The sequence below is a fragment of the Drosophila yakuba genome, chromosome 2R (assembly GCF_016746365.2).
Source record: "Drosophila yakuba strain Tai18E2 chromosome 2R, Prin_Dyak_Tai18E2_2.1, whole genome shotgun sequence".
Lineage (NCBI taxonomy): Eukaryota > Metazoa > Arthropoda > Insecta > Diptera > Drosophilidae > Drosophila > Drosophila yakuba.
Genome location: NC_052528.2, coordinates 18,142,962 through 18,157,155, shown reverse-complemented (window position 1 = coordinate 18,157,155; position 14,194 = coordinate 18,142,962). Strand labels below are relative to the sequence as shown.

General features: G+C 44.4%; 1 protein-coding gene across 12 annotated transcripts in view; it reads left to right on the top strand.

Annotated features, from left to right (window-relative positions):
- The window catches only part of LOC6531184 (protein grainyhead), a 41,271-nt gene that overhangs the window by 4,765 nt on the left and 22,312 nt on the right, over positions 1-14,194 (top strand). For 10 of the 12 annotated variants that reach the window (XM_039372358.1, XM_015195673.3, XM_015195675.2 and 7 more), the window contains exon 2: positions 1,501-3,088. In XM_039372358.1, the coding sequence (XP_039228292.1) occupies positions 1,824-3,088 (1,265 nt within the window). In that variant the 5' untranslated portion in view covers positions 1,501-1,823. Of the gene's footprint in view, positions 1-1,500; positions 3,089-8,361; positions 8,610-11,319; positions 11,671-14,194 lie in introns of those variants that run through there. The other 2 variants (XM_015195672.3, XM_015195681.3) reach the window with 2 other exon arrangements.

Genomic DNA, 14,194 nt, shown 5'->3' with positions numbered 1-14,194 from the left:
AGGGGAACTGGACGTGGAACTGAACCTGGGCCTGGACCTGAATCTGAATCTGAACCTGGACCTGAACCTGGACCAAACGTGGCTGTTGCTGTTGCTGTGGATGTTTTCCGAGGCTGTTTGCTGCGGCAAGGCGTGGAACCAGAAAGTCAGCCTTCTGGATTAGGTCAAGGATTGAGACGCCGCTGCTACCGGTGTGTATGGTTTTGGTGTGTGGCGCACACACACTGGAGAGTAGTACCTGTTCTCAACTTGTTGTCGATGATGTTGTTTTGTTTTGTTTGGTTTCGGTTTTGGTTCAGTTCAACTCGTCTCTGCTCAGTTCAGTTCAGTTCAGTTTCAGTTTCGGTTTCGGTTTCAAAATCCCTCATAAACATGTTTTGCTAACTCGCAGATTCTGGACTATTAACAGCTGATGGACTGACTGGTTTTTTGAGCCGTGCAACGTTATAGTGTACACTCTGTGTTTAATTTCACACAAAGCCCCGTTGTAAACAAAACACAAATATGGCTGAGAAGTTGGCTTCTCGGCTGGCGTCGACAGCGCCAGCGACGTTGGCAGCGACGCTTCTTCCACCTGTTTGGCTGTTTTGTTGTTTTGTTGTTTGGTTGCTCTGTTGTTTTGTTTCGTTGTGTTGTTGTTGTTGCCTGATGTGATGAACCGCACTGAGTTATGCAGTTACACGTTTGACATTTGCGAAGGAGTCAAACTAGTTCGACGGCCACGTGTGTGCAAGCCAACTGGGCTTATTTATTTTTGTTTTTTTTTTTTTTGTTTTTCCGTTTTCCGATTTTTTGTGTTTGCCCCTTTTTGTTTGTTTGTTTGTTTGTTGGCTGACTGGTCGTCCGTCTGTTTTGTGTGCTTGCAAATCGCTCGTCGTTTGAACCCGTTCCGCTTGCTCTTCCGCTTATGTGTGCCTTCTCTTTCCCTTTTTTTTGTTTTTTTTTTGCCTCATTTTCAATGGGGGGTGTGTGACTGCATCGCCAGAGGGGCGAGGGGGAGGAGAGGGGCGCCAAGCAGACTGCCGCCAGACACTGCCACTTTTATTGTTGCTTCGGCGGCCTCATCGTTAATTGAGTGTGGTGGCGACAGCGGGGGCGGGGGTGTTGCTGTAGGGCTGTTATTGCCAATTGGGAAACACCTTATAGCATGTAGCCTGTGACTCACAGTGTAGAAGTGATGTGCAAGACTAGCCTGCAAATTTTTAATTATTTCTAACCAAACTATAAAATTAAAATTGTTTTTTCAGCTTGCTAGTTAGACAATAAAAAAGCAACTATGTTTTTAGGGCTTGAAAAAATGTAGAAAATATTTAAGTATCATATATCAAAGATTTATGTTTGGTACTTCCTTTCAAAAGAAAACTTAAAATGGTATATTACATACATCGATAGTATGTATCCTGCCTGCTTGCTTTCAACTTTACAAGAGAAATTAGACTAAATCCGTATCTTTCTCAACTTTTGTACTCATAATAACCTTTGTTGTTTACCCCATTGCAGCTGAGCTGAGAACGAAGCGAAGGAAGTTCCTTAGTGCCATAGAAAGCAGTGAATGAAACAACGACTAAGACGAAGATCGAGCATCGACCATCGACCATCGACCATCCGGAAATTCGAACGAAAGAAAACAACAAAGTGCCTTCCATCAATCCGTTGATAAGTGATATTTATTATGTTTATACTTGCCAGCAGCCGAGGCAGCAACAGCAATAGCAACAACCACAGGGGATCACGGCATCGATGATCAGACCACCACGACCAAGTCCTAGTGCAATCCGGAATCCAGTTCAAATTAGTTCAGTAAGCCGTAACTAGCACGTATAATGTCCACATCCACCGCCACAACGAGCGTCATCACGTCCAACGAACTCTCGCTGTCCGGCCACGCCCACGGTCACGCCCACGGTCACGGGCACGCCCACCAGTTGCATCAGCACACCCACAGCCGCCTAGGAGTTGGCGTCGGTGTTGGCATCCTCAGCGACGCATCCCTATCGCCCATTCAACAAGGCAGTGGCGGCGGCAGCGGAGGAGGAGGAGCAGGAGGCAATACAAACAGTTCACCACTGGCGCCCAACGGAGTGCCACTGCTTACGACAATGCACCGATCACCGGACTCACCGCAGCCGGAATTGGCCACCATGACGAACGTCAATGTGCTGGATCTGCACACGGATAACTCCAAGCTGTACGACAAGGAGGCTGTCTTCATCTACGAAACACCCAAGGTGGTAATGCCGGCGGATGGCGGCGGTGGCAATAATTCCGATGAAGGTCATGCCATCGATGCGCGGATTGCGGCCCAAATGGGCAACCAAGCCCAACAGCAGCAGCAGCAACAGCAGACGGAGCACCAGCCGCTGGCCAAGATCGAGTTCGATGAGAACCAGATAATCCGGGTCGTGGGACCAAATGGCGAGCAGCAGCAAATCATCTCGCGAGAGATCATCAACGGGGAGCATCACATCCTGTCGCGCAACGAGGCTGGTGAGCACATTCTCACCCGGATCGTCAGTGATCCGTCCAAGCTGATGCCCAACGACAATGCGGTGGCCACGGCCATGTACAACCAGGCCCAAAAGATGAACAATGACCACGGACAGGCGGTGTACCAGACATCACCATTGCCGCTGGACGCCTCCGTTTTGCATTACAGTGGCGGCAATGATTCGAATGTGATTAAAACCGAGGCCGACATCTACGAGGATCATAAGAAGCATGCGGCTGCAGCAGCAGCAGCTGCCGGCGGTGGTTCCATCATCTACACCACCTCCGATCCGAATGGAGTGAATGTGAAACAACTGCCCCATTTGACGGTGCCACAAAAACTGGATCCCGACCTCTATCAAGCCGATAAGCACATCGATTTGATCTACAACGATGGCAGCAAGACGGTGATCTACTCCACCACGGATCAGAAGGGTTTGGAGATATACTCGGGCGGCGACATCGGCAGTCTGGTGTCCGACGGCCAAGTGGTGGTCCAGGCGGGACTACCGTATGCCACCACCACCGGAGCCGGCGGCCAGCCCGTCTACATTGTGGCCGACGGTGCCTTGCCAGCGGGAGTCGAGGAGCATCTGCAGAGGTGAGTAATTGCCCACAAAGGGCGTTTAGCTTAATGAGGGGTAGCTGTGGGAAAGGGTTGGTCCACTGCCAAGTGGTTTGTTATTGTGCTCGAATTCCGGCGAGCTGTGACCCTTAATTAGTGGCTCAATCGAAGCTCGAAAGGTTGAAAGGGTCCGAAGTTTGGATACAAAGAATCCTTTTTTGCAGGGTGTGCTACCATACAATTATTGAGTTCGTTGTTTGGACTATTGGAAAATCCACATGTGTATTTGCATATGGTTAATAATGTTCTGTGTATCTGTATAAAACTCTCAACCTAATATACATTGTTTCCCTCAGCTTAGAATACTTATAAATAGTTACTTAAATATTCACTCAGTCGTCTGTCCATTTTATAGTACCATATCATAAGAGAACGTAACATACAAAATTAGTTATAGGTGTCTTGAAAATATTTTCTAAGATCGTATATCTAATGTCTAGCCTATGTTCCGGTTAATATCCTTAACCCACGGTCCAGCCCACTCAACTATTCATTGAGCGCTGTTCTATCGGCAACATAAATCTCGACTAATTGCCTTCGTCATGGCGGTCAGTTGCAGCTGAAGTTTGAGTTGCTGCGGCTGCTGCTGTTGCTGCTGCTGCGGTTGGTTACCACATCAACATCTTAATTGGGGACAGCAGAGTTTTAGTTTGGATTCGGTTAGAGTTCCCCTCTGCAGTCGTGGTCCTTTCAAATCAATGTTTGTCATTTGCATTTCTCATGCATTTGAATTAACCGCTCTTGCCGCGCGCATTTTACTGTTAATTATTGCGATAGGCCAACTGGCAACGGCTGCAACATTGCTGCCGCAACAGCAACAGCAACATCACTGTCGCACCACCACCACCAGCAGCAGCAGCAACGCCAGCGCATTCTGGCTATACCCCATCCACTAGCCAAACATTGAGTTCAGGCTGGTGTCCTCGTCCATGCCCATTCCCCAATCCCCAAGCTCCAAGCTCCATGCACCATGCTCCATGCTCCATGCTGCATGCACCATCCTCCATTCCCCCAGTGGAATGACAGCTTCCGTTGTAACTGTTTCTTCCATACGTTATTGCTGCCCCTGCAACAGCAACAACAGCAACTTTGGCATTCTGGCGTGCATCGAATGTGCAAGTAGGCGAGCTAATAACACCCAGATCCAGCACCATGCTCCACGGAAACCCCCATCACCATCGCCATCGCCAAACCCAGCCGCATCCTTCTCCTCCTCCAACTCCTCCAACTCATCCGGCAGCGATCCGCTTGGCAATTCATTTTAGAGCAGTCGACGTCGAGCGGTGGTATGCGCGGGTAATAAAAATTTGAATATAAATTAATCTAATAGAGAACCGTTAGCGAGGTGAGATGCAAGCGCAGCCTCCTTGAGCAAGGTGCCGCCTCGCAGCTTGGCAACTAAGTCATCGTCATCTGCATGGATCGCCGGATCGTTGGCCACTCGGACATCTGCAACGCCATCGCCATTGCCATCGCCATCGCCATCGCATCTGCAGCCGCATCGGGCTACTCCTCCTCAGCCTCCGCATAGATTCTTACACAGCGAGAAAAGTGGCTCTCGAATAGCGACATATGATGCAATCGCAAGTTCGAAGTTTAAAATATCTATTTTAGAATCGAGTTATTTATAATCTACTGGAAATATAGAACAAATGATTGGTTGGTTATACAACATTTGTGAAACGAATTGGCGCGTAAGAATTTAGTTTCGGAATGTTGCCATTGCAGTGCATAGTTCTAATGCCAATGTCCCATCCTGTTATAGCGGAGGATGTTGCAGCAGCTGAGGCAGCAGCAGCATCTGCAACAGCAACAGCAACATCAACGGACACAGCAGCAGCAACATGGCTGGTTCGTTTGGCCGGCGTGCATGTTGCATGTGCGGCAAGGTCCATAAATAACGACAAAATTGCGTTTCCGCATATGGACCGAGCAAACGTCGTCTTCGATTCGGACTTTGCCTGGATTTGGCCAGGCTTTTTCTCAAACGGCGACCGAGAGACCGAAAGACCGAGAGACTGTGGCAGCAACTTGTGGCAGCGACTTGTGGCATGCCGTCGAAGAAGCTGAACGACGAAGCTGGCTGGACCTTGCGTGTTGCTCTTGACTGTGGCCTCGCACTCTCGGTCTTTTGGCCTCGCTCGCTTGATGTACAGTTTGTTTTGTTTGCTGGCCCCCATGATAAGCAGCTGAGGACATGTCCAATTCCAATTCCACATCCACATCCCCATCCCCATCCACATCCATATCCACGCTGAGTGTCTGCAGCCCAAAAGTGTTCGCCTTGCCACGTTTTCATTAAAGTCGAATTAAAGCGGCGACAGAGACAGATCGCATTGGGGATGGCAGTCTGTACATATACATTATACCATTATACCACTATACATATCCATATATAAGCCCTGTTGACCTTTGTTTCGAGCCATCCTTTCCATTGTGTCTGTCCGTCTGTCCGTCTGTCCGTCTGTCTGTCTGTCTGTCACCGCATAACATGTCCCTTGCAGCGTCTTAATTTACACTGTGCTACAAAGTTTTTTAATGGCACCAGGATATAAGGATATAACCAAATACTTAGTTAGTTTTATCGCAAGTCTTGAGTGTAATAATAAATCAAGTATATTTTATAATTACACTCATCAACAGGGATCGCGAAAGTGAAGCTTAAAGCTCCATTGAGCAAATTCGCAAGCAAAAGCTCCACAAATTGCATTTGCAAATTGCAGCCTCGGGCGGCAGAGTGGCTTATAAAGTTTTTACGATTCGGCGAATTAGCCATATTATTCGGTTGAGCAGAGTGCAAAGCAATGTATGATGTACAATATGCGATTTTATTATTCTCGCCATTTGGCAATAAAATTGTTTTATTGTTTATGCATTTTGCATTATTTAACTGCACGAAGACTTATGCAACCGCGCCCAAAGCGGCATAAATACGTATAATTTCATTAATTGCCAATATTCAAGTGTTTTCTTCAATGCAAAACACAGAAATCTCTGACTATATCGACACAATTCCAGAAAACACTAATAGTCGTCTGAAATGGCATAGAAGTTCAATTGTCTTTAAAATTAAAGTACAGTTTGGTTTAATTTATGGGCAGCTTTAAAAACGGTATTTTCCTTTATCTGTATATTTACTTAAAACCGTATTACCATTAAGTATTGTTATTAATAAAATGTTGAACAACAGCAGATGTCTGAGCCATAAAATATCTCGAAATTGATAAGACGCCATTTGCATTTGCATTTCCTTTCTCATACAAATTACCCTTTGACATTTAATAAAGTTATAAAAATAGAATCTCCTACGTAAATTGGAAATCAAATTTGTATTCAAGCGATGCTTATAGTTCAATAATATTTGATGGCCGTGAAATAAATTAATAATAATTAATGACGAAATCGTTTCGTTCCGTATTTAAACTTTGACATTTGCATACCATCAAAAGTTCCCCTAACCCATTTATGTAGATCTTTTGCAAATGGAACTAAAGCTAACAAATTCGCATTTTCTTGAAGCACATTGCGCACCTCAGTTTTGTAGCTCAGTGTTGGGACTTTTTCCTCATTGAAATGCGGAAACCCCACAAATTGTGCGAAATGAATGCAGTTTGTGAAATTTCCATACACAAGGATAACCTTCGGGTTTTAGCCTTCTGATCGCCGTGTTCGCGGTCAATGCGCATGTCACACGCACTCACACACAATCGTCTGGGATACACCTAGATACATACATACATATATGCATACCCACTCCCTGCATATATCTTATATAGCTCTGCTTACTTTCACTTTACCCGATCATATTAAGTTTCTGAGCTGTAAAACATATTTTAGCTCGTTTTTTTTCTCGATTTTTTCCCCTCTCAATTCAACAGTTTTTTCGCTACTCCTTTGGTTTTTTAAGTTTATTTAAGTTTTCATTTTATTTGCCGTACAGTGCGTTTCGGCGGCATAGCGACACTTTTAGTGTCTCTTATCTTGGAGATAGAACGCGACTGTCACCGACGCTCAATTCACGTGCCCCCCTCGCCAAATCTCTCCTGCTCCCCATGTTAACCCCTTGATTGACAATATTTCAATATTTTTACTGTTGTCGCCATTTCACAGCATCTGAAATCGAGGGGGTTTTCAAGAGGAGGGGGATGGGGGGTGCCAGGCGGGGAGAGGAGTGAGGAGGAGGGGCGGCGACACAAGCCCCAAGTCACTGTCACGCATGCGCTTGCAAATGGAGCACTTAAATACCCTATCATATACTCTGGATATATTCATAAAGTCGAAAGTCTCCTCACTGGTCAATAAAACATTTTTAACACCACGCTTTTGTTATTGTTCTTAATAATTTATATGTTTATAAATTTAAAGAAAAATTCATATCATCAAGAAAAATATATTGATCAATTTATTAGGTTTTTTAACAAATTTATGAAGATTATAGCCCATTTGTAATGGCAAGTCAACTATTAAATCTTAATCTTTCCTATTCAATGTACATATGTGTAATATTGTAATGTGTATAATTTTACAAATATTAATCTTAAGTCCATCAAAGAGTATTCCCAAGTCGTTGGGTCAATCAAGTTAATTTTCCCAGTTGTTGTTAGTGACTTTTTGTTTCTTGCTTCTCATTTTATTATTATTAATATTAAAAGGTGCAACAGCGTTTGGACATTTTGATACAAAAACAAACCTGTTCACCTGCGCAGTCTACCTGCAGCACCAACAACAACAACAACAACAGCAGCAGCAACAGCGACTGCAAGAGCGGGATGGCGACAGAGAGAAGGAAAGAGAGAGCCATACGATGCCAAGAGAGAGAGAGAGAGAGGTAGATGGGGACAACGTTGAGGAGACAAGAAAGAAACATGTTAACACAATTCAGCATCTCGTACGCTTTCGACTGTCGCCTGTTGTTCTTGTATTTGGTATGTTGTTGTTTCTGTTGCTGTTTGTGTTGTTGCTGCTTTTATTGTTGTTGTTCTTATTTTGTTGTCATTTTGTTGCTGTTAAATTTGTTGTTATTTTAGTCTCTCGCTCCACTCCAAAACTCTGAATTGGCGCTACAAGTTTATCGAACGCTCAAAGTGGTTTTCAGTTGATATCGAAAAGCCACAAGGTCGACAACAGCATCAAGTTTATATATATACACATATTTATATATATTTATATATACATATATATGCACATACATATACCTGAGCATATGACAATATTTGTTTATATGTACTTAATGTTGTTGTTCTTTTGAAATCAGTGAAAGAACGCGCGTAATCCGCTTAAGCGCAAAGCCCATACAAGTATCTTTGCATCTTTCGGTTCGGTAACGCGGTGAAGTGCATGTAAAAAAATGGTGAAGTGTTATCAGCTGCTGGAGAGCTTGATCAGTGAATGATACCCGGGATCGTAAAGCTCGATTTTAATTAAAGTCCATCATGCAGGAAGCCACAAGCACTACGAATTATGCCCTATCCTATACGGACTGGATGTCCGAGCCACGGTAGAAATGAAATGAAATCGAATCAAAGGACGAACATCCTTGACAACGTTCCTGTGCTGGCATTGATATAATTGTATAACTGATATAATGTGCTTCTAATGTGAAGGATCTGAATAGTGTGTGCGTTGCTCCTACGGATTGTGTAACTTTTATAAGCTCGAAGCGAAGCTTTCGCTCTAGGTACCCTGCCATATGCCATATGTATATCGCCCATTTGGCGAGAGTATCTGTATCTGTATCTGTAGAGAGGTCTCTCGTATTTCCCGCGTTTCCAATATGGCAGCGAGATGTATCTTTGTATCGTTGTATCTCAGTGTCTGTGCAGCTCGGGCTTTCGGCTGTATCTGCTGATAATATTGTAGTAATTAATGCGATACGAATGAGAAATTTATTGCCCACGCCCGGACAGCGCCGCTGGCCATCGTATTTGTACGGAGCATATATATATATGCCCCGCAGATCCCTGGGCCATTTGCATAAAATATGATCATGTAAATGACACAGACCAAAAAAGAAAGAAACATGTAAAATGGCTGGAAATAAAAGAAAGAAACACTAAGAGAGAGAGAGAAAACCAACAAAGCAATGATCAACGAAAATGATGCCCTAAGAGTTGGATCATTTTCCCAATCAGAATCTTGAGAGGTTTCCCACACTCGCCCATCGGTCGGTTAGTCGGTCGGTCTGTTGATGGGTCAGAAAAGCGAACAGATGGCACAAGGATGCGGCGAAGGGACAAGAATTAATGGGTCCTCGTTTCTATATCTGTTATTATTGTTTGCGCCCAGACACAATCACGATCGCGATCAATCTGCAGCTTCCACTGCGAAGGGGTTGAAAACTTTAGGCCCATTCGGGGCGATTTACCTAAGCCCATGTCCGCTTTTATGCAAATTACATCGCAGGACCCTCGGACCCGCCGCTGCAAGCCATCGCTGCAAAGGGGTGGTTCCATCTCCGCCGGACACGGACAGCGGTCTCAATGGGCCGGAGGTGCGATGTCCAACGTTGAGAAACAATGACAATAAAAAAGGCGCAGCAACGCAGCCACGCAGCCACTCGGCCGTGACAAATGGGCTTTAGCCCAAGGAAAGGAAAGGAAAGGAACGGTTAAGGAAAAGGAAAAGTCGTAGGACTTGCATGTGAATCCCGAACGAATCCTTTTCAGCGTCTCTCTGGCTGAAAGCATTATGCAAATCAGTTCCTTTGTTTCGCCCTCGGAAGGACTTGATCGCTGGCTCGTCCTTTATCTTCCTCGGACGGTGTCCGAGCAAGCTGCGTTGTCTTCTCGCCGAACCTCAGCTAATATCAATAATGATTTCCTTAACCGTTACGGCCGCCGTGTCTTGGGATTAGGGATATATATGTATGTTGTTGCATATATAAGTTTAAGGGCAGCTGCCGCGTATCCTGCGAACCGGTTGGCGGCCCCGAAAGCAACCAGCGTTCACCTTGCCTTGGGCCAGCACTTCCCAGGCCGCGCTGCTAGCCCCGATCCGAGACCATCGCGATTTCGCGATTCCTAGATTCCGAGATTCCAAGCTCCCGAGATGCCAAGTTGCCGAGATTGGCATCGAGACCACAGCAGTCCTGCCTCCTTTTCCATTTCCATGCCACATGCAACTCAGGCGATTCCTCGCTAATTCTGGTTGCCATTTAGGGTTGTGCTCCTCGGCGTTTGTTGTGTTTTTGTTTTCGCCAAACTGCTCGCTACTTGTTGCACAATTGGACCGCTCGACGGGAGTTGCCCAGGAGGCGGACGAGTGGCCGAGGTGTTGGCCTAATCACGGGTTCGCAATCCGCGCACTTAGCCCAAAAAAATTAGAGCAAAATGTGCGGAAATCGGGGGGTTCGAATGGGTAGTACCCTTGAGATTTATAGGGGAACCTATTTGATTGTGAATATTAAATAATAATTTAAAAATCTTAGTATAAATTTATCTTTCTGTTCTGTGTATTAATGACTGTTACCAACCAAATTTCTTAGCATACTTTTGAAATACAAAGTGTGAGGGTTTGAAACATAATCTCTTGATTAAGTTTGCATATGTAAGTCGCACATTTAATCAGATTTCGGTTTCATGGCATTTATAAATCCATTTGAGACGGAACCACTTCCTTTTCCTATTGCATAAATGCGAAAAAGCCAAGTATACCCGTGCATTCTGCCAGTGCCGGGTGTGAAAAAAGCTTCATGGGAAATAAATAATTAGTGAATGACTGCTGCGGACCACTTGCAGAGTACAGGGGCGGCTGTGAAGGGGGCTCCCGCCGGCGTCCAGGGGCGGGGCAAAGTGTTAACAAAAAATTGACGCTTTTTTTCGGCCCATGCTCTTTGTTTTTTTTTTTTTGTTTTTTTTCTGTTTTATTTGATGGCGCTAATAGCGCTAAACGAATCAATTCCGATGCCGAAAGCAGTAAAAAGTTGCCGCAAAACTTACAAATCCGTAACTGAGACGCGCACACACAAAAGCGTAACACACACGCACACACAGATACACACACACACACATTGATATTATGGGACGCACCTGGCCCGAAATTGATTATGTAAATAGTAAATAAATAGAAATGGAAATGCTAATGATGCTGGATTGCCAAAAACCAAATGCACGCACATGGGCGTTGTCCGCGACCATCTCACTTTCTGCCACGCCCAGTTTGAATTTTAAAACCCACACCTCCCACCTCCCACCCCCCTCGCAAAACAGGCGAGGCTTCAGCTTGGACTCATTGCACTCGGGGCATGTGGAAAGCGATACCCAGCAGCAGCAGCAGCATCAGCACCAGCAGCTATTCCACCACTACTACAACCCAGGTGACCAGCTCAAGGATCAGGCCTTGGGTTTGCCCCTGAGTCACCAACAGGATCATGGTCACCACCTCACAGCTGCTGGCTTGATGCAGGCCGTTGCCGCGGAGATCCAACAGAACGAGGATCAAAAGCAACTGCATCTGGATCCCACTGCCTCCCAGAATAGTCCCTATCCCATATACAGCTACTATCGCAGCGAAGGAGAGAAGCCGATCGATGGTTCTCCCGGTGCCGATCTGTCCTGGAGGTAAGTCTCCAGTCTGGGATGCGGAACTTGAGTTTTCGAAATCAATCTCGGTCTTGCTCTATTTTATTTCATTTCATTTTAATGGCACAAACCATTTGCCAAAACTTTATTCATTCATCAATAAAACATGGGCGCGCTTTAAAAATGTTTTAATTTATTTTGGCGTAGAAACTGGTTTTAGCCTGCAGATAGTTAAGATAGTTTAGATAGTCAATATTGAACTTTACTCTTGCAAAATCTTGCGCTACGTTGGGTAAATTTTTAAAAACTATAGCTGCTGTAAAATAGTTCTATATAAAAAGATGAAAATACTTTTCTTTTACAAATAAATAGAGTTTCGGAAGCAATTTTAGATTTAAATTTATATTTTTTTTACACATAAACGTGCAATATTTCCCAACCGTATAGGTTTAGAAAAATATACGTTTTCTGGCGAAAATGCTGTTGGTTTAAGTGCAGTGTTTATGAACTTCGTGGAAATGCGCAAAAAAGCGCGGCACGTTGCCTCAGCTGGGGGTTATGAAACCCAAACCCAAACCCAAGCCCAAAATTCAAAACCCCAGACCAAAGACCAAAGCCCACATGGATGGCTGGTGAGTTCTGTGCCGCGGATTCGTTTTATGGAGCCGTGATGAAACCGTAACCGTAGTTCGGACCGGGGGCCTGGAAAAGGTCGCGCGTCTCGGCACTTGGCTTAGAAACACAATTAAAGGCCGAAAGACGTATGTATGTATGTATGTATAGAGATATGAACAGCACTTTGGCTATCTAATAAATGTGCGAGTTTGCCGCGCTCAACCACTTCCCCATAGATACATTTAAACATACATATCCGCTACGTGATTTACACGGCCTGACCCTAAAAAGCGGAATAACATCGGTCACATATCGCATTACGAAAAAAAAGAGGGAAAAATGTTATAACGCGGGCAATCCGAGTGTCATTTTTAATAGCGAAAATGTTCTGCAGAACATAAAAACAAAAACATTTCGTATTTTCCTTCTTTATTTTTTGGTTGCTTTGGTTTTTGTTGTGTCCATGTCGATGTCCGTTTTGCTGTTTGCCGCTTTTTATATGTACGTTTTCAGGCTGAGAAGCCAGAAAACAACTTCGGGTGAAAACCCGGGACACCGGGCACGAGGGAGACAAGTGCCACAAAATGGGGCAAGCGATCGCAATCGCAGGCAGTGTTGTCAACTTGAGCAATGCTAAAAAAAGGAAAAATAAAACCCAAATAAAACCTCGAAATGATACTGTGGTAAAAACAAAAAAAAGAGCAAAAGAACCGAATGAGAAGGCAGCGCTGAAATATCTTGCAACAGCTGCTAACGGAAGAACGGACACACACACACACACACACTCACACTGTCAGCAGAATTCGTATCTGTGTGAGCCAAGGTGTGGCGCAATTTCTGTAACGCTCGGAATTTGCATATATGCAATCAATATCTATGCACAAATTAAGACAAATTGTCGAAAAGCCTGCTGAAAATCGGGCATATCTGATGGATTCGTATAAACTCTATTATCCAGATTGCTCAATTGGGCACATCGAATGCAAATACATAATTATTCGAATACAGATCTGGAGGGTAATAGAACTTAAGAACTTGAATATCGGAGGACTTATATGTAAGATATATATACTATCAGCTATTTAAGAAGTAAGTTTCGAACAGGAGTCAAGAATGGAATAATCAAAACAAAGCAGAATAATCAATCAACGAAGAACCAGTCTCAAGAACCAGAATCCAGATATTCATAAGAAAGTAGCCGGTTAAATCAGATCAGATCAGCCCATGTCCCATTATCTGTGAATGAATTAAGGAACATTTATTAAATTGGTCTAAAAACTATAAAGATTATCTTGAAGACCTACTACCCATGCTAATTTGAACCGCCATCTTATTGAGATATCCTTATGAATATGTTATGGCATATTGTTTACCTGAAAATGAGCTCATGCGAATATCTTCTCACTTTGCTGCACAATTTACACAAAATGTGTCGGTTGCCCTTTTTTTTTTTTGTTGTCTCTGGTCAAAGGGCGGGGTTTCCCTCAAAGAGCTTTAATTGTGTCTGAAAACTTGGTGGAAATAATTCCACAATCGAATCCGGTTTTCCAGCTGCCAGGACTTTTGCTTTGCTTTGGTTTGTTTTGTTTTGTTTTTTGTATTTTTTTGTTTGCTTGACCTTGTTGCGAGGCGTGCTGTCTCCCTCTAAGGCCATCTTCCCTCTTCCTTTTTTGGGTCTCTGGATTTAGGCCCCTCTCCCTCCACCCAAAACGCTGGAAAAATGGCAAAAGTTATCCATATTCGATTATCACAGACGGCGACAGGCATCATCGCAGCTAATTTACGACTCTTCCTAGAGTTGTCGGCGATAAAGCGATAAGAGATCGAATCGAAGGGGCAAGTAAGTCATGGGGGATGCCCCCTCCCCCACCACCCCCTTTTCTTGATTGTACTCGTTGGGAACTCGAGCTGGATACTGGCCAAAAGCAGTTGTTGATGCTGATTCCGA